General features: G+C 38.0%; 1 protein-coding gene across 4 annotated transcripts in view; it reads right to left on the bottom strand.

The window, feature by feature from the left end:
- ANKRD44 (ankyrin repeat domain 44) overlaps positions 1-27,495 on the bottom strand; it is a 359,761-nt gene that overhangs the window by 29,391 nt on the left and 302,875 nt on the right. For all 4 annotated transcript variants that reach the window (XM_053598403.1, XM_053598401.1, XM_053598400.1 and 1 more), the window contains exon 17: positions 5,121-5,192. In XM_053598403.1, the coding sequence (XP_053454378.1) occupies positions 5,121-5,192 (72 nt within the window). The remainder of the gene's footprint in view (positions 1-5,120; positions 5,193-27,495) is intronic.

The following is a 27,495-nucleotide window of genomic DNA, read 5'->3' on the forward strand; positions in this document are numbered from 1 at the left end:
TTTCTCATTACATTATTTTTGTAAATGATTTGGTTATTGTGCTACGTATTAAACATATATATTACATATAATGTTGATGAATCTCAAGTTTATCAACTTCTCCCTACTTCTCCTTTGATTTCTGACTTATATATACAACTGCCTATTGATATTCCCACTTGAATGTCTAATAAGCACCTCAGATTAAATTCTTTTTTTTTTTTTTTCTTTTGCAGTTTTTGGCTGGGGCTGGGTTTAAACCCACCACCTCCAGTATATGGGCTGGTGCCCTACTCCTTTGAGCCACAGGCGCTGCCCCAAGAAATATATTTTTTATTTTTATTATTATTATTATTTTATTAAATCATAGCTGTGTACATTAATGCGATCATGGGGCACCATACACTGGTTTTATAGACCGTTTGACACATTTTCATCACACTGGTTAACATAGCCTTCCTGGCATTTTCTTAGTTATTGTGTTAAGACATTTACATTTACATTTACTAAGTTTCACACGTACCCTTGTAAGAGGCACCGCAGGTGTAATCCCATCAATCACCCTCCCTCTGCCCACCTCCCCCCTCCCCTTTCCTGAAATATATTTTTTAAATAGCAATTATTCACTGACAGACTTTTATGTGCTAGTCACTATTCTGAGCATGTTAGTATCTCAATCATTACAAATATACTTTCCTGTACTTATAAATGAACAATAACAAAAAAACTAAAACAAGCAGTGTTAATTAACTTGTCTTAATTAACTCAGCTAGTGACAAAATCAGGATTTTGAACCCAAACTTGGTGACTACTAAAACCCATGCTTTTAGCCACTGTGTTATAATTTTTCCCCAGTAATTCTATTTAATTGAAGTTCAGACAAAGTACTTTTTGTCTCTATGTGGAATACAGACAAAATAATGGAACAGAGAGTTGGATAACAAATATTGAATCGGAAATGTGAACTTCTTCTTTAGAATGCTCAACACAGAAGCAAAGTGACTTGAACAGAGCTATGAAGGAAGAAGGTACATGTCTGAGACTAACCTGCGGACTACTGCTCTCTGCACATACTGCCTCTCTTAAGACAGTAAATCAATTCCTAAAATAAATTTCTAATAAAAATGTCTAACTTTCTGATCTATCCTTGCTAGGCGAGACGTAACTGTGTTGGGATAGTAAGCCTTCCTTCTAACCTAAATTCAAAAGCAATAGCTAACTTTAACTGAACACTCGCTGTGTCAGGCAGGGTTGGACGTGCATCATCTCAGTTGATTCTCTCAGCAAACCATGGTTGGAATACTCTTGTTAACCCTCTGGGTACTGATAAGAATATCAGAGGGGTTATCCAGGTCTGGGCACATGGTTTACACGGTACATGGTTACATGGCTTTATGTAGAGGAGCTGGTTTCAAGGTGGTCAAGGGTGATCACAGAGCTTGAGCTCCGGGCTCTTCTTGAGCTAGTAAGGAAAGGGTTCAACATGGCCATATGGCATATGTCTTCCTAACCTTTCCTTATAGGACATTTCAAAATTACACAAGGACGAGAGGATGGCATAATGAATTTCCATATACTTTTCATGCAGTTCAGGCCATGGGGGATTTTAGGCCAATTTGGGAGCATCTATCCTTGTGTAAAGGCTTTAGTAAGAGCATCTGGATCAGTTGTAAATCAGCCAATAGCTCTTTACTCTGGGCTTGAGTGTGTTGCTCAAACTCTAACTTAACTCGCTGAAGTTAAAGAGACTTAAATATTAAAATGGAGTGAGGCCTGCTGGCAATTAGGAAAGCTATAGCATTCCAACCCATAATTTCATCTGTACCAGGCACTGGAAAACCCTCTTAAAGACAGAACGTTTAAAGGCCAGATTTACCTAGAGAATTCCCCTTGCTTCTTCCTTTCATCTGGCTGGCAGCTCTCGAATTGTACTGTGTATAAAGTCAAGTCTTCACTGCGGGTATCAATCAAATGCTTTTAAATTGTTTTAAAAATTAACACTTTAAAAATTATCTTTTAAAAATTATCATTAGATAAATCTTTCTGAAACATGACTAGTTTTCAGAACTAAGGGCAATGAAGGGAAAGAACTGGGTTCTCAACAGAATCCAGGAGAACAATGGATCCATCTGGAAATCTCAACAGCTGGAGCTTTTCATTTGCATAACATTGCTTCTTTATTTTTTTCAAGTGGATGAAATGCTTATGAAATTCGCAGGGCTGTTAACTCTGGAGACTTGAATCATTCCAGGAAACAGTAACTCAAGGCAGGTCAGGCTTCCTGTGGCACTCAAGGTTTGGGGGCATCTGGTTCCATTTTACCACTAGAATGCTTCCACCTAAGAAACTATGTGCCTTGGGTTTTATCAAGTTAATTGCTACAGAGATCCCTGGAGAGAGTGATGGGTATACTGTGGGGTTCTTGAAGCAAAGAATTTGTTTTTTAAGTGTTAGCATTTAGAAGGAAAGGATAAAATAATTCCAGAAGAAACCCACAGCAATCATCCTGGTCAAAGTCATCGTCATCATCTCTTGCCTGATTTTGCCTTGCTTCTGCTTTTGTTCCCTTGCAATTAAAACTCAACACAGCAACTAACGTAATACTTTTAAAACAAAAGTGATGTCATGTCATCTGTTTCCTCAAATTGCCCATGGTCCCCCCGCACCCCCACCAAATGGCATCCTACTTTGATCAAGAGTAATAGTCCCTATGAGATTTGTGCCACCTACACCCCCACCCCGGCTTCCTCCACATGTCAGACCTCACCCTGATGACTATCCCCTCACACTCCATTCCAGCCACAATAGCCTCTTTGCTGCTCTGTGGACACTCCAAGCATGCTGTCACCCAGGAACTTTGTGCTTCTACCCAGAACACTCTTCTATTAGATGTCAACATGTGTAGCTCCTAAGGTTTCTGTTCACACATGGGATTCTATATTGCATCAAATAGCACCCTGTCTGCCACCACAGTGCTATCTCACTTATCCCACCTCATTTTCTTGGTAGCACCTGCAGCACTCATTGCCATCTGTCATGCTAGCTTCTTACGTGCCTATTGTCTCTCCTAGACTGCAAACTCTACGGGGACAGAGGCCAGGTCTTGTTCACGGCAGGATCTCCAACTCCAGGAATAGTGCTTGGCATTATTCACAGTCAGTGTATGCTGAATGAAAGAATGATATTAATGTTGATAATGATGATGGTGAAGCTGACTCAAATATGTGCCAGGCGCTGTTCCAGCTGTGTTATATGCATTAACTTGGGCCATCCCCGTAGTGGCCCTATAATGAGGCAACACTGTTCCCTTCACATTGTGGGCCGGAAACCAAGACATAAGAAGTTAGGTATTTGGGCCAGATCTCACAAAGAATAATTATATGAATTAACAAACTGGAAAAGGTTTTTGGGATGCGTAACCAGCTCACTCTCTTTAATTTATAGCAGGAAAACCAAGCCCAGGTGAGTTGCTTATGAAAAGCGTGGCAGCTGGGACCTCTTCTCTGTGGGTCTCTCCTAGGCTTCTGGCAGCTGCAGAATTATGGAAGCCCACCTCTTTCCAGTGATATCCCACCCTAGCTTCACAGGACTAGAAACCCATAGAGTTTGGCAGACTACACAGTAAGCTCTCACCAAATAACTTTTAGAAAAATTAAGAAGTTTTGAAAGCCAATGAACTTTCTACTCAGATTAGTAGCAGACTTGGTAATACGGTGAACCCCACTTTCAAAGAGTATGAAAATTCCAAGATAATCCTCCACATAGGACTGTCCAGAGGCAGCTGGTGCTACTTTGTGAGTGCTCAGCTTTGGGGTAACTGCCCCAGGCACAGCAGGTTCCTGCGAGCAACCTGAACTAAGAGCCAACTGGCATGAAGTCCTGAGCATACAAATAACCCACTAGTCATCTCTCTTTTCCACGCTAAGTCTGTGTCCAGAAACAAAGACTGATGCACACTTTTGTTTGATTTCACTAGACTCAGAATGTGTGTGTGGAGGTGTGGCAGACATGTTAGTGAGGATGTGAGAGGATGTAAGAGCAGGTGTCAGCAGGTGAGAATGTGGCGACAGTGAAGGGAAGGCTCCATGCCTGGGACTGGTTCTGGCTACTCACAATTCCTGTGCAATAGCCTGGTCTCTCCTCACCTTGCCCAAACACTTCCACATGCCTACTAATAAAACACTACTCTCTTCTCTACATCTCCATCTCAATTTTTCATCAGAATGACATTGAAGCAGTGCTTATGAATTTATTAAGTGAAATATCATAACAACATTAAACATAAAAGGCCCAGTCCCTTCTCATTCTTCCAAGTGACCTGCCCCTGGGTTTTACTAAGCAAAGAAATGTCCAGATACTGTCTTTCTGGCCATGACCTGTGCACTCACAGTTCAGCAGCACTTTGGGCAGGTGAGCTGGCCATTGCTGCATGTGGCTATCAGCCAGCTTCCTGGGGAGCAGCTGATCACCAACTGTTAGCAAAACCCAATCTGAAACAGAGTGGTGGGTGCACTTCCCACCTTGGTCACCCCCGTGAAGAGTTTGGGGATCATCATTCTGAGCTGTTGCATTCCCCTTACTGGTGATAAAACAACTCTTCTTCCCTTCCCTCCCAGATCTCAGCAGAAGACTCAGAGCCAAAGACTTCCTGGGAGACCCTGATTCCAAGTCCAGACAACAAGAGCACAGTTGCAAGTTTGTGCTTAACAATCCTGACAGTTGTGGTTTGAAAATGTGGTATTTGATTATCCTTAGGCTTAACATTTGTGTATAATCTAATCTCTTTAACTGAAATGTTTTCTTTGAATTTTAAATGTTGTTAAAATTTATAACCACGATTTTTTAGAGTACATTGTGATGAGGACTTTATGTGCATTATCTCTTTTCATTTGCCCTTGTTGTACCGATGGGGAAACTGAGGCTCATGACAGGATAAGCCATGTGTCTGAGGCCATCAGCTGGTGAAGCTGGGGTTGGAAGGTGGGGTAGTCTTTCTCTCCACAGCCCATGCCTTTCACCACCTACTGCTTTCATTGCCATTAATCACTGTATGACAGTGCTTACATTTTAAGAGCAGCCTAGATTTAGGAATGCTTAGGTTCCTTTTGTAACAGGCAAAGCTGCCATGGCATCTCACTTACAGCTAAGTGGAGCGGACTCTTGATAGCACCAGAATCTGATTCTTCAAAACCACTGTTGGTTCTTTCCAAAAGCTGTGGAGACAAAAGGAAAACAACAGCACATGAGCCTAATTTTGCCAGAGGAATCCTATTTTCTGGATGCTGATGTTGTCATAAATGAGAAAGGAGACTTCAGAAATTTAAGCAACTGTTCAGCTTATCAGCAACATAGACAATTTGAGATAGCATATCTAAAACAAATATGCTAACCAAATATTTAAACTTCTAGATCATATCAGCATTTGCTATTCGAAAGAAAATAGAAAAATCCAGGAAAAAATTTATGTTGAATGCATTTCAACTCTAACTAGTTGGTAAGAATGAAAAAATGATAATATTCAGTATTTATTCCATGATTAAACATACATTTATTGGAAATAGTGTTTAAAAAGATAAGAGTCCTGATCTCATGAAGCTTCCATGTTGGGGGGGAAATAGCACAGAAAAACAAGTATACAAATAAGAAAATATCTGGAAGTTATACAAACTATGATGAAATCAAAATAGTGGATGCGATATGGAGTAACTGAGAGGTTACTTTAGAAGATGGTCAGGGAAGGCCTGTCCAAGGAGATGACATTTCAAGCGAATCCTGAATAATAATAATTAAACAAGATGAAGATGTGACAGGAGAGTTGGAGGACGGAGTGGTCAATGAAATGCATCAAGTAGGTAAGTTCAAAGAACGGAAGTGTGACCAGGGCTTGATGTTAGCAGATGACATTCTTCTCATGGATTTTCTTTTTGGAGTTCCAATAAAACTTTATTTATAAAAATAGATGATAGACGAGATTATAATTAGCCTACAGGCTATAACTTTTAAATTAAGATTTTTAATTATTATAGGTATATAATATTAATAGCTGTATATCTTTATAATATATATGATATTTTGATACAGGCAACAATGTGAATTAATCAAATCAGGATAACTGGGGTTTCCATCACCTGAGGCATTATTATTTCTTTATTTTAGGAAAATTCCAATTTCACTCTTTTAATTATTTTAAAGTATACCCTAAGTTACTGTTGCTTGCAGTCATTTTGTTGTGTATCAAACCTTGTTTATTCTATCTATCTTTTTTGGATCCTTAACCATCCCTACTTTATCCTCTCATCTTTGCTACCTTTTCCAGCCTCTGGAAACCATGTCTCCGTAAGATCAATTGTTTCTAATATTTATCTTCCACATATGAGTGAGAACATGTGAGGGTTGGCTTTCTATCTTTGCTTATTTCACTTACCATAATCTTCTCCAGTTTCATCCATGTTGTTACAAACGGCGGGATTTCATTCTTTTGTGGCTATATAATATTCTACTGTGTATACATACCATAGTTTGTTTATTCATTCATTATTCACATTATTTCTTTTTTCATTTATTCATTAACCTGAGATGGATACTTAGTTGATTCCAAATCTTGGCTATTGTGAATAAACACGGGAGTGCAGGTATCTTTTCAATGTACTGAATTCCCCTTCTTTGGATATACACTTAGCAGTGGGATTGCTGGGTTTTATGGTAGTTCAATTTTAAGTATTTTTAGGAAACTCTATACCAGTGGTTTTTAACCTTCCTAATGTTGCGACCCTTTAATACAATTCCTCATGTTGTGGTGACCTCTAACCATAAAATTATTTTTGTTGCTACTTCATAACTGTAATTTTGCTACTGTTATGAATCATAATGTAAATATCTGATATACCGGAGACCCCCAAAGGGGTCACGACCCACAGACCGAGAACCACTGTACTCCATAGTGGTTGCACTAATTTATATTCCTGTGCACAAGGGTTGCCCTTTCTCCATATTCTTGTAAGCATTCATTATTGCATGTCCTTTTTTTTTTTTTTTTTTTTGAGACAGAGTCCAAAGCTGTCATCCTGGGTAGAGTGCCATGACATCACAACTCACAGCAACCTCCAACTCTTGGGCTTAAGCCCTTCTCTTGCCTCAGCCTCCCAAGTAGCTGGGACTGCAGGCACTCACCACAAGCCTGGCTATTTTTTTTGTTGTTGTAGTTGTCATTGTTGTTTTAGTTGGCCTGGGCTGGGTTCCAACCTGCCAGCCTCAGTGTATGTGGCCAGCACCCTACCCGCTGAGCTTTGGGTGCCACCTATTGTGTGTCTTTTTGATGAAAGTCTTTTTAACTGGAGTGAGATAATATCTCACTGTAGTTTTGTTTTACATTTCTCTGATGACTAATGATGTTAAGCATTTTTTCCATATACTTATTGGCCATTTGTATTGGCCATTTTTAGACATGTCTTTTCAGATCCTTTGCCCTTTGTTGAATCAGATTGTTTGATTTCTTCTTACTGAGTTGTTGGATTCCTTTATGTACATATATTCTGGTTGTTAGTCCCTTGTCAGATGGGTAATTTGCAAATATTTTCTCGCATTCTGTAGGTTGTCTCTTCCCTTTGTCAATAGTTTCCTTTCTTACACAGAAGTTTTTTTTAGGTTGATATTTGTTCAGTTTTGCTTTGGGGGTAATATTATTCAAGAAATCCTTGTTCAGACAAAGGTCCTAATACATTTCTCCAATGTTTTCTTTTAGTAGTTTCATAGTTTCAGGTCTTTGATTTAAGTCTTTAATCCACTTTGATTTTTACATATGGTAAGAGATAAGGGTCTAGTTTCATTCTTCCACATCCGATAGCCAGTTTTCCTAGCACCATTTACTGAAGAGACTATCCTTTCCTTATTGTATATTCTTGTCACCTTTGTCAAAGAGAAGTTCACTACAGATGTATGGATTTATTTCTGGGTACTCTACTCTGTTCCATTTGTCTGTGTGTCTGTTTTTATGGAAGAATCATGCTGTTTGGTTACTTTGGCTCTGTAGCACAAGTTAAAGTCAGACAATATGATTCTTCCAGTTTTGTTCTTTTTACTCAGGATGGTTTTGGCTATTCTGCATCTTTTGTGGTTTCATAATTTTTAGAATTATTTTTCCATTTTTGTGAAAAATGCCATTGTTATTTTGACAGGAATGGACATTTTAACAATATTGATTTTTCCAATGCACTAACATGGAATATCTTTCATTTTTTTGTGTGTATGTCCTATTCAATTTCTTTCATCAGTGCTATATAGTTTTCATTGTAGAGATCTTTTGCTTTTTTTTGGTTAAGTTTATCCTTAGGTATTTTATTTTACATGTAGCTATTATAAATGGGATTGCCTTCTTGATTTCTTTTTCAGATTGCTTACTACTGGCATATAGAAATGCTACTGGACCAGCTATAGTGGTTCACGCCTGTAATCCTAGTACTCTGCGAGGCTGAAGTGGGAGGACTGCTTGAACTCAGGAGTTTGATATCAGCCTGAGCCAAAGCAAGACCCCGTCTCTACTAAAAATAGAAAAACTAGCTGAGAATTATGGCGGATGTCCCAGCTACTCAGGAGGCTGAGGCAAGAGAATTGCTTGAGCCCAGGAGTCTGAGGTTGCTGTAAGCTATTACAGCACAGCACTCAACCCACAGCAACAGAGTAAGACTTTATCTCAAAAAAAAGAGGGTGGCAGTTGTGGCTCAACGAAGTAGGGTGCCGGCCCCATATGCCAGAGGAGGCGGGTTCAAATCCAGCCCCAGCCAAAAACTGAAAAAAAAAAAAAAAGAAAAAGAAAGAAAAACTAGCAATGCTACTGATTTTTTGTATGTTGATTTTGTACCCTGAAACTTTACTGAATTTATTTATCAGTGCTAATTGTTTTTTGGTAGAGTCTTTAGGTTTTTCTAGATGTAAGATATTGACTACAAGCAAGGGTAATTTGATTTCTTTCTTCCCAGTTTGGATGGCCTTTATTTCTTTATCTTGTTTGACTGCTCTAGCTAGAACTTGCAGTGCTATGTTGAATAACAGTGGTGAAAATGGGCATCCTTATCTTCTTCCAGATTTTAGAGGAGAGGCTTTCAGTTTTTCCCCACTCAGTATGACACTAGCTGTGGGTCTGTCACATATGGTTTTTATCATGTTGCGTTACTTCTATACCCATTTTTTGAGAGTTTTTCATCATGAAGGGATGTTGAATTTTATCTAATGCTTTTTAAGCGTCAGTTGAAATTATTGTTTTTGTCCTTCATTTTGTTGATACGATGTATAATTGTTGATTTGTGTATTGTGAACCATCCTTGCATCCCTGGAATGAGTCTCTCTTGATAACGATGAATAATCTTTTTAATGTGCTAGTGAATTTGGTTTGCTAGTATTTTGTTGAGACTTTTGCATCTATGTTCATCAGAGATATTGGGTTGTGGTTTTTTTTTTTTGTTGTGTCTTTGTGTGGTTTTGGTATCAGGGTGATACAGGCCTCATAAAATCTCATGAACTTCTGGTGGGAGAGCAAATCATTAAAACCTTTCTTGGGCATTTTGTGCATGCTTTTGACACTAGAAATTAATTCCCAATAAATATTAGCAACTATACTAATGTACAATTTCACATGTGTAAGGAATATTTATTGAATGATTCTGTGTGCCCAGATACTGTTCCATGCACTGAGAACTCAATAATAAGCCTAATATTAAACATCTGCTTTCACAGAAGGACACCTGTAATCAAAGAAAGAAGTTATATAATTACTAGAAAGTACAAGATGCTGTGGAGAAAAATAAAGCAAAGAAGGAGAGTTCAAAGGATTCATGGAAAGATCAGCAATCTTAAACAGGGTGACCAGGGAAGACCTGACTGAGCAAGTGATGACTCAGCGAAGTCTTGAAGGCGATGAGTAATTGGGGCCAGCAACTGCCAGGACCCTGAGGGACAGGTGTGCTTAAGAGCATCAAGGAGGCTGGAGCAAAGCGAGAAAGGACAAGAATGGCAATCAGAGAGATGGTGGCTGTGGAGGAGCTGGTGTCAGAAAGAGTGTGGTAGTTTATAGTAGGAATTTTGACTTTTATCCCAAGTGAGATGGAAATTTGCTGGAGTGTTTTGAGCAGAGGAGTGACAGGATCTAACTTTTAGACTTTAAGGAAGCACAGAAAATATTTAGGAGCTGGGGCAATAGTCCAAGAGAAATAACAGTGTCTCAGACCAGCAGGAAGCAGTGGGATGGAAAGATATATGGGATAGTGGGTAGTTCTGGAGGCAGAACCAATAGGATTTGCTGATGGACTGAGCATAAACGTAAGCAAACAAGACAGATCAAGGATGATTCCCAGGTTTTGTGCTAACCAAATAGAGGTCTGCAGGTGCTTTGGCCTGAGATGGAGAAGACTGTGGGTGAAATATACATAGTGGGAAAGAGCAGAAGTTCAGTATGGACATGTGAAGTTTGAGATGTTTATAAAGCATCTAAAAGTATATTTTAACCCAGCAGTTGCTGGATGCATGGATCTGGAGTTTAGTGTATTTTAAGCCATAAGATTGGGGTGAGATGAGCAAGGGAGCAAAGAAAGAAATAAGAGACGGAGTTCCTTCACCCAGGGCACCCCACGTTAAGAGATGGAGAGACGAGGAGGAACCAGCAAGGTGGCTTAGAGTGAGCAGGTGAGCCGGCAGGAAAACCAGAAGAGCATGCACGAGGTTCTGGAAACTAAGAAGGAGTTTTAAGGAAAGAACGAGCAGTCATGTCAAACGTCCTGATGGGTCAAGTAAAATGAACTGACCACTGAGTTTAGCCAAATGGAGATGGCTACAAGTGGCTCTAATAAGAGCAATTTATCAATTCATTGTTTACATGGAAAGATAGAGAAAAGTAAATATCTAGCAATGGGGACAGTTTAAATAAATTGTGGTGGTATATTTACCCCTTCAGATAAATTGTTCTTTCTTATCTTGTACTGAAGTTCTTCTTTGTATAGTGATGCATCCAAAAGAATGCAAAGCCAACATCCAAAGCCTTGATGTGTGGTAAAGACGCTGGTAGTCGACGTCTAACACCAGCCTCCTAACTGGTGACGTGGGCTGCCCTATACTGCAGAGGCTGGACAGCTAAAAACATTTCCTAGATGCCCTTGAGCTAGGGTTCCAGCTGTGATTTAAGTTCTGCCAATTAGATGCATGGACCCCCCACAGTCTGGCTCCTCATGGAGTGGGGCAGCTCCCCACAATCTGGCTTACCAGTTCAGGGCTTTTTCTGGAGGACCAGTCCAGTCTCCATTCCTCTAGTGCTACCAATAACCTTGTAAACACCTATTTTTAAAAATCAAACCCTTCTCTGCTTAAAATAGTTAGTGGGATTTCTGATTCAAAGGGTGATACACATTTTTATAGAAATGTATATCAGCCCAACTGATTCAAAGGGTGATATACATTTTTATAGAAGTTTTCTTAATGGGGGTGGTGAATTACAGCACCTCAAACACTGGATAGCAGAACTTCCTAAAAATCTACCTTTCCCTTTTTTCCTTCCTGAAAGTTCCAAACCTGTCAAGTGGAAAATACATTTTAAAGCCATATACGTGGAATGACAGTATTTTCATATTTTAAACAATTTGTATTAACATGAATATATATGCAGAAAAAAAGGCTAGAAATGGAAATACATACCCTAAAATATTTGACATAATAATATAAAAGTGGGGTTATAGATTTTTATTTTTTTACTTTTCCTGATTTTTTTGGCAGCAAATGTGTACTGTTTTATGTTTTGTTGTGTTTTGTTTTATTTTAGAGACAAGGTCTTACTATTTTGCCCAGACTAGAGTCAATGCACAGGTGTGATACCATAACTTTGAACTCCTGGGCTCAAGTGCTCCTCCTGCCTATCTCCCAAGTAGCTGGGACTACATGCACTTGACACCAGGACTGCTAATTTTTTTTTTTTTTTAAAGAGACAGACTTGCTGTGTTGCTCAGGCTCATCTCAAACTCCTGTCCTCAAGCAATCCTCCTACCTTGGCGTCCCAAACTGCTGCGATTATGGGTGTGAGCCACCACATCAGCCTGCATTGTTTTTATAATCAGAAAACCAATAAAGCTATGTCCTTTTGGATAAAAAGCTATTAACCTTTCATTTAATACAAAAGAATGATGGCCACAGACCCTCTGATAGGTACAGAACTCCTTTCTAGTCAGTAACTGTAGAACAAGATGCTGCAATATTAGGATTCTTTGGTATCTCAAGTAACAGAGTAAAAAATTACCATATAAAATTTCAAATCGCAAATAATACAAATAATTATATTGGCAGTATGAGACATTTTGTGTTCGTTTCTTATTGGTATGAGAATAGAATTTGGAACTAAAACAATCTAGGATATGTTACAATAATCAGAGTAAATTTAACTTCAAAGCGAATAACTTTAAAACAAATCTCTCTCATATGGTTGAAATAAAAGTAGCCTCAACAGCTTGATAAGGCTAAAAACAGCTGTTCTTTGCTTTGTTTTGCAACATTATCACCTGCAAGACTTCCTGGAATTGACAGGGTGTACCAACCCCAAATCCTGTCCTAGAATGAACTTTCAATCAAAGGAACACAGAATCATTTCCCCTACTATCACAAACGTGATGAACAGGACACGAGGACAATATGCTGTTTATAGACACAGATGAGGCATGTTTTCAGGACATTAATTATGGAATAAGATTATTCCACACACACATACCCTTTGATCATTCTGACAGCATGTGGTGCTTTACTTATTCACCAATGTTTGTTGAGCTATGCAGTGAATAGATGTGATGGCTGGCTTGACATAGCTTAGCCGTGGTTCTCAACCTTCCTAATGCCATGACCCTTACGAAAATAATTTTACAGTTGGGAGTTACCACAACATGCGGAACTGTATTAAAGGGTCACGGCATTAGAAAGGTTGAGAACCACTGGCTTAGAGGGTAGTGGAGAACACAAAGACGTTAACAGGTAATGAAAACAGCAAGGCAAAAGCTAGTATGGAGAAGTGTTAAGATGCCATCAGAACACAAAGCAGAACCTGACACAAACTTTACAGACGCCTCTGTAAAGGAATGTCTAGCCTGAGACCTGGACAGTAGAGGTAAGCCAAGCAAAGCGAGAAGGGGAAAATGTTCCAGAAAGGATGAGCATGTGAGAATAGAGAGTACAATAAACTTGAAAAATGTTAAGAAGCTCAATAAGACTAGAGCAGCGTGTCGGGGTGAGGAAGGAATGAGGAGCAATGAGGCTGAAAATGGAAGCACAAGACAGATTAGGTACAGGGAGATCATATAATGATTATTCAGTCCAGGACATTTTTGAGAATGTTCCAGGATAACAGTTATAAAACCAGAACACAAATTGGAAGGGGCATGATGATGATCAGATTCTTGGGTTTTATAAAATCTACTCTGGCTGTGGAAAATGGATGGCCTTACTGCTGGGGGTAGATTGCAACCCTGGAAGCAGGGAGATGAGTTAGGGTATTTTAACTGTGGGGTTTCTGAACTGTGAATTAATAAGTCTGTGAAAACCGCAGAAGAGGTGATGGAAATGGAAAGAAGTGGGTATACTCAAGAGTTTCATTCATTCCTTTATTCATGGATTTATTCAATAATTATTTATTGTGACTGTCCTGGGCACAGTTTACAGCTCTAATACAGTGCCAACCTACACAGAGATTGGTGGGTGTAATGAATACAACTCTTTGAACATTGGAGGAAGGGAGAAGAAGGAGAGTCAAGGATATCATTCAGTTTTCCAGCTTTAATAACAGAGTAGATGGTGATACCTTTTTAGGGTAAGAAACAAAATAAGAAGCAAGATCTAAGGTCAGAAAGATGAGTTAAGTTTGGTTAAAAGTACTGCTGGGACATTCAAGGGGAGGTATCAATCTAGTAGACAGCTGGATGTAAGGTGTGAGGCTTAGAAGAGAGATTTGGCCTGCAGTTAGGATTCAGGAATCTTTAGCAATGGCTGATCCATGAAGCTCCGACTGTGAGTGAGACTACTTAGGGAGAGGTGCCCTGGCAGCAGGGAAGAAGGCCTAGGACATAACCCTCAGGTACTCCAATATTCAAATGCTGATGACAAAGATTCTTGCTGATGAAAGCTGTAAATTACTATGCATTCACTATGAGCCAAGCACTCTCCTAAGAGCCTTTACATGGATCATCTCAATTGATCCTCAGTAATCCATTAAATAACTGGCTCAAGTTCTCACAGCCAGTAAAGGACAGATCAGGGATTGAACACAGGTCTAACTCAAACCCCAAGTTCTTTACCCTAAACAACAGTGCCTTGCAATCCACTGACAAGCTAAACTGCCCCTGATATTTCACCAATAGCCTCAGGAACGGGGAGGAGGAAACAGAGAGAATGGACTGTTTTGTTTTTTTTTAAGTATTTAGGTCTGTTTATGTCTCTAACATCAACAATTTCCTTTAGTCACAGAGATTTTCCTCTTCTTTCCCCAAGGAGTAGTCAGTATGAGTCTTAGTTAAATAGCAGTCACAGGAGACGTAAATGGGGCTCCAGCCCCTGTAAAGTGTTCTCCTATAGTGAGTCATCTTTGTTAGTTAAGAGGACAACATGAAAAAGTGGAGAGAAATGCAATTGGCAAGTCATTCAAAACTAGCATTACAGTTTGAATTAACTTTTCTTGCTAATTTAAGATCCTGTCCTAAAGATATTGAGTCCAAGGAGCTCAGATGCTCCACTGTACAAACACGTCTCGGGAGCAGATGGGGATTAGGAGCGTCAGAAATCTCATGCTATGACCATTATACTAACTTGGAATCCAGCTTGTGTTGTGTAATATTATTGAAAAATAACATTTCTCTACAGAGATCAACCTCAATCTACCTTGTCAAAATCGGAAATGGAATGGCTCCTTTGAAACACAATTAATGCTGAGAGTACAGGCCAAAGAAGTGGCATCATAGAAAGCAATGAGTTTGCATGCTAGTTTTCATGCTGAATACACCCAATGAATAGACCCAATATACCTACCCAGTATGTTGCCACAGACTTCTATTGACACAATACAAATTGTACGATTCCAAGGATTGACTTGGTCCCCTGCCTAAAAAATCTACCTCAACAGCTGCTTTAATCAAACCTCTATCTAGACTACTTAGTCTTATTCCTAGCATCTCTAAAATCAAATTGCTTTTTTCTTGACTAATTGATTTTTTTTTTTTTTAAAGACAGAGTCTCACTGTGTCACCCTCAGTAGAGTGCCGTGGCCTCACAGCTCACAGCAACCTCAAACTCTTCGGCTTATGCGATTCTCTTGCCTCAGCCTCCCAAGTAGCTGGGACTACAGGCATCTGCCACAACGCCTGGCTATTTTTTGTTGCAGTTGTTATCATTGTTCAAACTCACCAGCCTGGGTGTACATGGCTGGCACCATAACCACTGTGCTATGGGCGCTGAGCCCTGACTGATTGATTTTCCATGATGCTTCTATGTAGAGCAGAACTACTTGATCCTACTTCTTCCCCTAGAGCCACTTCCTATCACCATGCATTTGCCAAGACTCTTTTCAGGTGAAAAAAACAGATTTGAGACTAATGCCACTTCCACTTCTCACTAACAAGTGAAGACGGGTGGCTGAAGAAGGGAAAGAGAGAAAGAAGATAAGCCAAACAGCAAGCCTGACTTTTCAACTGTCCTATTTGTAAAACATGAACTCCTTGGTTCATTCCCTGGGGGTGGCGGTGGCTGGGATGCTTGACATATTTTTTGGCCCAAGAATATTATTGTATATGAGATTACAATATCTCATCAGACATATTTTGAACCTGGAAGCATTCCACAGTGTTGGGGGCCTCACACGAAGAACATTTTAATGTCTTGGATTTAAAAGCAGCCAAGGTAATAGAAGGCTAAATTTAAGCCTCTTTTTCTACAAAGTAAATCATATAAGAAAATCAAGAATATGAACTCAATGGTAAGCTGGTTGGCTACTCAGTTAACAAAACAGTATCTTATCATCCAAATTTGAGAAGGAACACATAAATACTACGCTTGAGCTAGAAACTCAAGCTTTATAAATAGTGTGGGTAATTACTGGCTATTTGAAAACATGGCAAGCAAAAATTCATGGGTTCCAAGAGATCTCAAGCTGACCTCAACCAGTTTTAAAATGTGCTGTTTAAGAAAACAGAAAGTAAGCATGACTCACACCGTAAAAAGAGAAAAGTGTAGCTGGTGGGTCTTTCGTTGCTTTTGGTAGACTAACTACACAACTAGTTTCCACAAATTAGGAAGGATAGGGGGAGCCAGGAGAGCAATCAGAAAATATCCATGGGGGCCATGTAAAGGAGGTACTCTGAGGAGAGGTGGAAAAATGGATTTCTTTATCTTTTAGCAGCAGAGATGGCAAGTACGTTTATGGATCTTCAAGTCTATGAGGGGTGGACGTAGGCCAAGGCTCTGGAAAGTTGGCACCTCCGTCAGAAATTGTATTTTGCATTCCACTTGTCTGTGCTTAAGAATGAAAAGCTATTCAGACAACCCCATCTCCACTTCTGAGTCAGTTGTGCCACTAGCACTGACCAGGCCCACCCTGGTGGTCCAGAAGGACGGGCTGGGTCTGCAGAAGTCCCAGATCCCTCAGTCTCCTGGCAGAGGATGCCAGAGGCCTGATCATGTGCCAGGAAAGGCTGGCCCTCAGTGGACCCCAGCCTTTTCTGCCTATCCACAAATAATCTCAGACCCAGCCTCAAGCAAACTGTCTTCCCCACAGTATCACACGAGTAACAACAGTGACTATCTCTTTTTCATGATGCTGCTCACATCACTCCACAGCTATTAGAAGAAGCTGTGTTACTTGAAATTATTATTAACAACAATTACCAGAAATGCAGCAGTTCCTAGAAATGTATGAACCTAATATAATTTAACTTCTATCTTTCCAATTCTATAAGTAAGGAGCCATTAACTCTTTACACTTGTGTAAGTCAAGGTCTATGAAACTTTAAAAGGCAATAACATCAATTAAGGAGGGTGCTACTGAAAGCTTAGCTAGATTAAGTTTCCATTTCTTCTTGGGAGCTGATTTTGATGACTCTGCTCATCTCCTCCCTCCAGTGAGTATTCAGTTCCTAGTAATTTCCTTGCCAATTAAAAGGCAGAAGAGCCTAGAGTATGTGTAGGGAAAGGCTAATGAAACCCACTGTGAAGATAAAGCCAAACACAAGATTCAAAATGAATGTATAATAACTTCAGAGTTCAAAATTATCCTGCAAGAAGCTTAAAGTGGTCAATTACTTTGGCCTTATGGAGACTCTCTACCTCAGAGACTCTCTCCTGAGAAAGTTTTAAGCCCAAAGCCATTTAATAGTGAAATAATATGAACAACCTAAATTATAGAAGAACGGCAAAGTTATAGTTGATCCAATAATTGAATATTTTTTAGTTCCTAAAGATTTTTTTATGAAGAGTTTTTAATACCATTGGAAAAGGATTACATTATAATATTTTATGGGAAAAAATCAGTGTACAAAATCACATATTCAATATTATTCATATACATAAAAAATAAAATATAATACATGGAGAAAGAAACTTGGAGGAAATACATGAAAAGATTAACAAAGCTTCTTTGGCAACACAGGGTGTTTTGATTTCTTATTTCCACTCTACTACATATTCTAAACTTTCTACAACAAATAACATTACTCTAAAAAAATTCATTTCTATTTAAAACTAAGATGGTTGAAACCAATGATTTCCAAGCTCCCCATAGCTATATTCTGCACCTCTAGTAAAAATTTCAGGGGTCAATGTTTTATGACTAGTATATATTTGTGAAAGCAATAACACCATTCTGGCCAGTGTTACTGTTGTCGAGTGCATTACTTCATGGCCATTAAATTGCACATTTCTTAGAGGAAGGGAGTACCCATGCTATGTAGTATGCATTCAACAAATGTCTATAAAATTGAATTTAAATCTGATAAGTGAATGACAGAGCATTAGTGGAATTAATTATAGGGTGATTACAAGTTTGCTTGCTTTGACATAAAAGAATTACCCAAAACATTGCTGGTTATACTTACTTACATTTTGGATCGATTTTCCTTTTATAAAAATAATTTGAATAAAATAGTCATTGACACATTTAAAAACCAGGGGGTGGAGGTTGTAGATTGTGGGTAGGGATGAATAGGAGGAGCACAAAGGATTTTTAGGGCAGTGAAACTACTCTGTATGATACTGTGATGACAAAAATATGTCATTATACATTTGTCCAAAACAACAGAATGTATAATAACTTCAGAGTAAACAGACTTTGGGTGATTTCAGTGTGTCACTGTAGATCCATCAATTGTGAGAAGTGTACCTTTTTCAGGGGGATGCTGATAGTAGGGGAGGCTGTCCATGCATGGAGGCAGGTGGTATATGGGAAATCTCTGTACCTTCTGCTCAGTTTTGCTTTCCACTTAAAACTGCACTTAAAAAATAAAGTCTTATAAAAATTAAAACAAAAACAAGAAAACCAACCAATCATCAAAACAAATAAGCAAACATGACCTTTCACAGAACATGGTCTTATGACTGAAAACTGCTCCATGATAAGCATGCTTTTCTAAACCACCGTGTCAGTTTACCACTACTAGGTGATGATATAACTGATCATGAGGTGAATCCCACCCCAGGTTTTCTAAATTTCAGGGTCATATAAAGCAAAGAAAGCTAATCAAATTAAATTTTGATGTGATTAATGGATCAATACTATGAAGAAAGTGAGATACCAGTAAAAGGATTCCAAATACATTTTCTAATTGTAAATGAGAACAGAAAGTCAGATATGTTTTTGAAATGCCAACACAGTGTGATTCTTTTCATCTTACCATAGGTGTTCCAGATTAACTCATAAGAAATAAAATCACCATCATAAGGCATCATGGTTACTAAAAACAGGAGGAGTAATCTAAGGTTGGAAGAAGCTGGAATGATTATAGAGGGGACAAAGACTGTAACTAACTTCAGGGCATTGCAAAGAATCACCGAAGAAGCCAGCCCAAATGAGAAAAAAGCAATCAGGGTTCCCTTATTATTTTGGAGGTCCCACAGCCACTTTGAGGTTAAATGGTTTAACCAGTAGGAGAATTCCAAAATTCAATCTTTCCCAAGCAAAATATTAATATAAAATTACTATATCTGGGTTAAACAGAATCAGAAGGCATAATTCACCTTAATAAAGAAATATTCTCTCAGATGCCATAGTTTCCCATAGCTGAATTGGGTTTCATTCTTTTGTGTGTGTGGCAAGCCAAAGAGGGAAGGAATGTTTGTGTTTTAGAGACAAGACAGAAAAGAGAGGGAGCTGGGAAGGGCACCAGGGAAAACCTCTGAGGGAACAGGCTGCAGCCACCAGCAAATTGCAGAAGCTCCAATCTCAGATACATAGTCAATGCTGTGGTTGCTGATACCAGCAAAATCTACCATGGATGCAATATGCTTCCTTGGGATCTGATTATGAGCACTGCTCAAGTTCAACTGGATCTGCCAATAACTGTTGCAAGGAAATTTCAGTACAACAAAACACTGGCTATTCCCTTGATATCCATTAGTAAGGGAACTAGCTGAGACCATACCTACTTAACTCCTGAATTTCCAAGGATAAGGTGACCCTTCTGAATCAGCAGTAAGCCCAATACTGTTGTATTCTACCAGGGAAAGAGGCTCTGGATTTTCTCTTGCTCTTTTTCCCCTCTTTGGATTCCTGCATTGCATGTATGGTGGTGACAGTGGGGTACGTGTATGTGTGAAGGGGCAGGGGAGAGGAAGACAGAGGAGAAGGGCCTGTGCTAATCAACCACTATCAACATGGGTAACATGAGCTTAGGATGGAGCAGAGTGAGGGGTAAATATCAACAGGTACTTGGTTAAGAAAAATAATCCTACACTTGTAAATAAGGCAAAGAAGATAATTCCATGTCCTCTCAAAAGCACTGCTCAACAGGCTCACCCAAGTATTAGTTTATTAGTATAATGTTAACCTAACAGGCACAACGCAGGGGCGTATGGCAACCTGGGTGAAGGGCTCAACTGTATCTTGTGCTTTACCTAACAAACACAAACAACATAACCTAATCATCTGTTCTCTTATATTAATCTGAAATTAAAAGTAAAAAGAATCAGTGAAATTTAACAAATGAGATTAAAATGAAGAATATCTTAAAAGAACAATTTGTAGGATACATTCTTTTTTATATACTCACTGTATCCCTTGGAATTTTACTTATTATGCAAAAAAGCAATGAACATAATTACATAAAATGTTTTTCTTCTCTATAAGCTCTCACATTAGGAAGACATTTCTCAGAATTTCTCTTATAACACTAAATTATTCTATAATTTCCTGAATGGCTAAATTATACGCCAACTTCTGTAGCTTTCAACTGCATACTTCAGTTTTAAAGTCTGACTCATAATAAATGTTTTCCTTACAAGGGTGACTTGCATTTATTTATTATGGTGGATTTTAAAATATATGCCTGAAAAGTGACATGATCCTGATAAATGTCCTTCTAACAACATTCCCAAGCACAAACTCTGATTTCACCTGGTCCTAAAATATTAAAGCAAGTCATCAATCTTCAAATAGTTTATATACACAAATTCCTAATGGTACCATAAAAGAGCTATAAAAAGGAAGTTTTTATGCCTAAGCAAAAATGTAAATGTAGCTTAATTTTGGCATTTATTCACTGTAATGGCTTTGAAAAACAATTCCCAAGTTTGTCCTCAGATGGGGTGCTACACTGGAAAAACTAACTCAGAATTATTAAAATTAAATATTAATGGTAGATTTTATTAAAATGCCAAAAGAATTATCAACGGTTCTGATGATTTCATAGCTGCACACTTTAAGCCATAACCTGGATTCCAGCTTTGTTTCTTTTTTTTTTTTTTTTTCTGTCTTTTCCACTTTGGCACTAGGAAAGCAGTTGAGTTATATAAGCTTGTCCTACAGTGCTTTCATGGCTATCTCCTCTTCCCTCTGCTGAATAGACAGGAGCTCTTCTTTTCATCCTTTCTAAGAAGCCAATAATTCTGTCTTCATTTTCCTTCCCTTCTTCAATTGCAATAAAGAAGTTGTACTGTTGTGCCTTCTCCCCAACAATAATGAGGTCAGGTTACTAACCTGCTCCTCAGGCATTTTAATTTTAACAGGACTAATCATTAACAACAGAGACTTAAATCCCCACCTATAGTGTATTTCCACCCTTGTATTCATTCATAGCCTAAAAGCACCATCAGTGGCAGGAAGAAATGAGATAGTCTGAAAGCTCAGGTCTGCGTTATTTCTCCTCTGTCCAGACAGACTTGGAAGCTTACTCTTCCAAGCACCACCAGTCACTCTGATAAACTTCAGTTTTTCTTTAAAATGAACTTTTACGTTTTAACAAATGTTTTCTTTACAATTGACTTTTAAAATATAACTTTTAAAATTTAAAATCAATAAATTTATTTTGATGCATAAATTGTAAGTAAATGACAGAACTGTAAGCCAATGTTTTAAAAACAGACAAGGAAAAAAACAGAACATGAGTCATAACCTATAATGGGAGCAGCCAGAGATAGCTATTTCAATATATAGCCTTCTAGTCATATAGCATCCTACAGACACATACAAACCATGACCCATGCATTATTTTGTGTTTTGCTGTTTGTACTTGATACGTAGTGAGTATTTTTTCACGTGTTAAATATTCTTTTGCAATGTCATTTGCAAAGGGTACATAACATTCCAGTAAATCATTAGAAAAATGTGGAAAAAAAAAAAAGAAAAATGTGTCAATAACTAACATTCCCCTCTATTGTTGAACTTTTAGCTTGTCCTGTTTTTGGTATTATCATTATTGGTATTAACAGCTATTATAAGTTCATTGTGTGGCTGAATCTCTATGAATATTCATAATGATTTCCTGATGAAAAACCGCAAGAAGCAAAATATTAAGGCTTTTGATTCTTAATTGACAAAATCTTTCCAGTAATTAAGATCAAATTTTAGGATAGCTTGAGGGGTGGCACCTGCAGATAGGCTTTACTAGGTCTTAGTTCATCATTTCCAACATTGTTCACCCCAATCTCTGAATTCATATTTTTGAGGCTTATCAAAACAGTTATTCTCCAAAGAGCCTGTTTGAACCCTTAAAGAAAGCAGGAAACTGTCTCTCCTTCATTAAAAACAGCTCCATGGTTATTTCCAGCTGTTCTTTTATGCCCAGCCAGAGTAGCATATGTGTCTTTTAATTCTTTTTCTAGTAGAAGGCATCTTTACAAACATTAATCTTGTTCTCTTAAAACTTTTCATATTTTTACTATACTCATACTTAATAAGTGAAGTAAAATAAGAGTTGAGTCACATTTAAACCGTAACAAACAAAACGTCATCTTTCCCATTAATAAAAATTAATTTCAACTTATGACAAATGAATAAAAAGTTACCCTTAAAAAGTGTTTATACTTGTCTATGAATGACTGCCTCTAGAACATTATTAAAATTGTCTTAAAACATTTATCATTTGGTAAATAAAAAAGTAACTAGAATTGCTATTTTAAGATGACCAAAATCCTCTACAAATGTAAGTGGACACAAAATACCACGACATCTAACTAAATTTTAGGATGACCACTAAAGGGCAGTTCTCCACAAATGTAGGCGGACAAAAAATGGTTCATGCATCTCACTATTCTGGGAAAATACCCAGACTGGACTCAAAATGACAACTTGAGTGATAAGATATTTATCTCACTAATAACCACTATAAATTAATGAAGAAAAATTTTTTCATCTTATAGGACATGTGCCACATGTCCTTTGTATTAATGACAAAGATACTCAACATGCTTTATAGGAAAGTAGAGAAAAACTTCCCATCTTTTCCAAAAGGGTCCCTGTAGGTAGGACAGAAGGGGGAATTTAAGAGTGACGTCAATGAACTTTTTGAATGCCTATAACAAAGGCCCTCTGGAACTAAAAGTATTTGATTCTAAGAGGGGGGGAAAATACCCATGATATACCCACAATCTCTTTGTTGAAATACTTTTTGCTACTCCTTTAAGAACTTAAATCTTAACCCTTACTTTTAGCTATATGAATATTTTATGTGGATTTCCTGCAAAAAATTATTTTTTACATTGTGTTTTTCTAAATAGACTATCTTCATATAAAATTTCATTTAAAATTTGTCATTTAATAATCTGTGTGCAAAATACTTTTCCCTAATATTTACAAGTTCAAAAGACACAACTATGGAGGGTAACAGGGGACTTGTGAATATGTGTATGGTAGAAAGATGGCCTCGTTTTGCCCACCAGGAATACCCACACAATTGGACACTAACATTTAAGACATACGTATGCTGTGGAGGGAACATTCTCATTGTTTGCTTCATGTTCATATTTTCACATCAAATAGGCCTCATATTTTCATGCTTTATATATTCCTTAGGATAACCAGATGCTTTTCTGAATCTTTACCTTGAGAATTTTCTTGTTAAGAGATAGGTCTCATTATGTTATCCAGGCTGGACTACTCCTGGGCTGAAGTGATCTTCCAGCATCAGCCTCCCCAGTAGTTGGGATTACAGCACACACTCAAAGAATTTGACTTTAGCAATGATTCTAGTCAAAGATAGAAGATTCTGGGATACTTTTTAATTTAAACATGTACTACTCTTCTTGAATCTAAACTAATACAGTAATCTCTCTAATATTGGTCAGGATAGCCCTTGACCACAAATAATAAAGCATTCTACTTCTCCCTCATTCCAAATTCACAATATCTTTTACTGCAATTAAAACTTTCTCCCCCTCCCCTCAAATGATTATGGCTACTTTGGACTAATTAAATTATATTAGAGTTTCCTTCTTTTAGTGAGCTACCAGGTTGTTTTTTGAAAGTTCTTAACCTATAGAGAGTATATATAACCCTTCACTATTTTCAGCTGTACTTGAGATTTTCTGTACTCTCAGAAGCAGAGCTGAACCCTTGGAATAAACACCCCTACATGTGAAATTATTCATTTGACTCCCGTTCTTGTGCTGATGACTCACAGACATAGGACCCAACTTTTTCAAAATTGTAAGTCTTTACTAAATACAGATCTTGGGAGGTACCAGCTTTGTTAAATCAGAATATGTGTTCAATCTAATGCTCTCCACAGGTGCCTTTGAATTATTTAATAGTAAGTTAAATAATAGTTGAAGAGATGGATGAACTATACTAGCTAGGATCCCAGCCACATACCCCATCAATAAATAAGGTTCTACTTTCCTTACTGTCACCATTGAAGTGCAAGTACCATTCTCTGGGGCAGAGATACTCCAACAGGGCATGGTGACCCTTGACAGTGACTGGAGTAGAAACTTGAGGGTAAGGCTTTTGGCTGCTACTGGCATCTAGTAGGTTGAGGCCAGAATATTATTAACCATGCTATAATGCCAGGATAGCCTCCTATATCAAAGAATTACCTTTTTCAAGATATTATTAGATTCAAGGTTGAGAAACTTTGCTCTAAAGAAATTAAATAAAAGTAGAATAAAAAATTATTCCCTTTAGAATAAAAGGAACCTTTAGAAATAGTTATCACCCAGATGAAAGCACATGTAGTGAGAATAGGATGGAGTCTGTCAGGCTAGGGCAGACATGATACAGCTGTCCGGTCTGTTTAAGTCCTGCCTGACCTTCACCTCTGTCTCCCATTCTTACTATTTGGTAAATTTAGCTCTCACCCTAAAGATGCCTATCTTGAGTAGTTTAGGTAGATTAATTCAGGAGATTAACTTTTGAATTGAAATATTGTTTTTGGTCATGAGTTATACTGATTATTGTTTACTATGGATCATAGGTTCGGCATAAATGTATAAAACTGCAATTTTAGAAATGGAAGAACAGAACAGTCTTGGAGAAGCTACTGCCCCTGTTCTCCAGAATACAAGCCTACTGATGAAGTGTGCTGGACCTATCCCTGTTGTCTACATATCGGCTGACAGTGACAGATGGCCAGACCCTCTTTGGTAACACAGGCAGTATAGAGCTCTGACTTAGAGTTTCATAAGAGAAAGAAAAGTTGCTCAACACACGTCCTAAAATGGGAAAACCCCAATGTATTCTCCAAAGCAGTTTAGCAAATCGGTCTCCACTGGTATGTAGACCCAGTTCCAGAGAAAAGTGTAATAATCATTGACTTAATAGTGTTCACAGCTAGTGAGAAACCCATCCTTTACATTTAATTTGACTGCACAGAAAATGTGTGAGTTGAATGAAGAATAAAATAGACAACAGACGTTAACCAAACCCTCTAAATTACTTTAGGTATAGTCTTTTTTTTTTTTTTTTGATCCATTTTAAATCTTTTTTTGGTGTGGGGGGGGAAGTGTTGAGCTTAGGGGATATGATGCAATAAATTTCTTCAGTGTTGTAACACAGAAGAAAACCTCCAGCCATTTTTAGATTTTAATCATCTTACCCACACTAACATATGCAGGGTGTTTGGCAGAAGCTCAGAGGAAAGAGCCTTATCAGTCCTCAGAATCTAATTACTTACCTTAGAGTAAATTAGGCAAGATCCCAAGTCTACAGAAGACTCATGTTGTGTTGGGAGTTATTAATTACAAGCAGACTTAAGAAGCATTAATTTGTTTTGGTAATCATGCCAGGGTGTACATAGCTCTGCCAAATAGTATGAGAAGTGGAGATTAGGAAGAAGGTGAAGGGCTCAGCTCAGCTGGCAAAAGGGGGATTAAAACCAGATGGCCCCAATTTGTCTCTTTTAGCCAAGTTCTAAATAAAAGATTCCTTCTGCTGAAGTTTAAATTAAACTGATGCCTGATTCTCCCACTCCTGACTAATAATCTAAACTAATTCCTTCTTTTTAAAGTGATTTCCTATCATGCTGGTGTTGTTTCTTAAGAACTTGAGATAGTTAATACCTATTCTGATATAAAAACACTTACCCACAAGTATTTGCATCCACATGACAAAAAAGATTGGAAAAAAATAATCCAAAAGGTAAACACTAATTGTCTCCAGATGAGAAATCATACGGGATTTCAATTTTCTTTTTATATTTCTATGATGTTTCCCAAATTTCAACAATTAAGCACATATTAATTCTACAATCAAAAAACAACCCAAAATCGGGCAATTACTTATACCCCTTTATGTCTTTATAATTCATTCTCTAATTATAATCCAGTTCTACTGATATTATTAAAATATTGACATGGCTATTTATGCTGGAGAAAGTAAATAACTGGCCATATCCCTGTTGTCAGGTCAAAATCTAACTCACTATTACCTACTTAAATAGCTGGCTGGTATAGCATGTTGCTAATGTGTTAACATGTTACTCAAAAACTAGTTTATCAAAGGACTTCTCAAATTCTGTCTTCCACAGATAAATGTACATCTCCTTATAGGCTAGCAATGTAAGGAAAGGACAAAAGGGGGAGAATAGATACCAGATCACAGCCAGGCCAGTAATAGGATATAGTGAAGATCAAAGCCTCAGAAGTTGACAAGGCTCTGAAGTATAATTACATTTAAGCCCAGTGTCTAAAGTTACATGCAATGCATACCCCAATGAAATTCTTTAGACAGGGTGATAATATACTTGATGTTGGCCTATGTGAAGCACAAAATAGTCCTATAATACGTGAAATTGCATAGGTTTCCTAAATGTCATGGTCAACAAAGAATTGGGAGAAAATGTTTATCTTGCTATGTTATTAAGAAAACTAAAAAAAAAAAAAGTAAGTCAGCAACTATTTCAGGCTCAAAGGCAGAGCCACATTATATATTTATAGACGTCACCATTAAAAAGAAACATGCCCTCTGAAAACTAAAGTCTATGTAGTTAATCAAAAGAGTGAAATGCCTGTATAACTACAAAATGGAGAAAATTCCCGTGCCTACCACTCAGCTGATGAGGCTGTCTTCACATAAGCCAGTGAGTGAGAAGTAAATGGCCACAGTGATCCTGGAAGCAGGTGAGTGTTCTTGTCCACTAGATATTTCCAGTTCTAAGTTGTTAATCACTGGGGGATTCCTGTTTGATCTATAATACTGTTTTGATGAGTACAGGACTATCTGACCCTGTATTCCCAGAGCTCTTTTAAATAATAATCCTAGTAATTCCATTAAGGCACCACTCACACACTAGCTTCTGTATGGATGCTATGATGGTGGATGTTTCGAGGCCACAGAATGTGGGAGAGATACTGTTCCAGGTAGCATTAGCCTGAGGGAAACTGAGGAAAACATTTCTTTGGACCAATAGACACTCATCCATGTTGGCCTTTAGCTGCTCAAATTTCCCTCACAGAACAAAACTTATCTCTCCCATTTCTCATTTGCTAAAGTGCTTGCTCTCTCTGAGCTGAGACCTATGCTGAATTTCTAACCTATGGAACTGTCAGATAATAAATGTATGTTGCTGTTTTTTTGTTTTGTTTTGTTTTGTT

This window comes from Nycticebus coucang, chromosome 7, assembly GCF_027406575.1.
Source record: "Nycticebus coucang isolate mNycCou1 chromosome 7, mNycCou1.pri, whole genome shotgun sequence".
NCBI lineage: Eukaryota > Metazoa > Chordata > Mammalia > Primates > Lorisidae > Nycticebus > Nycticebus coucang.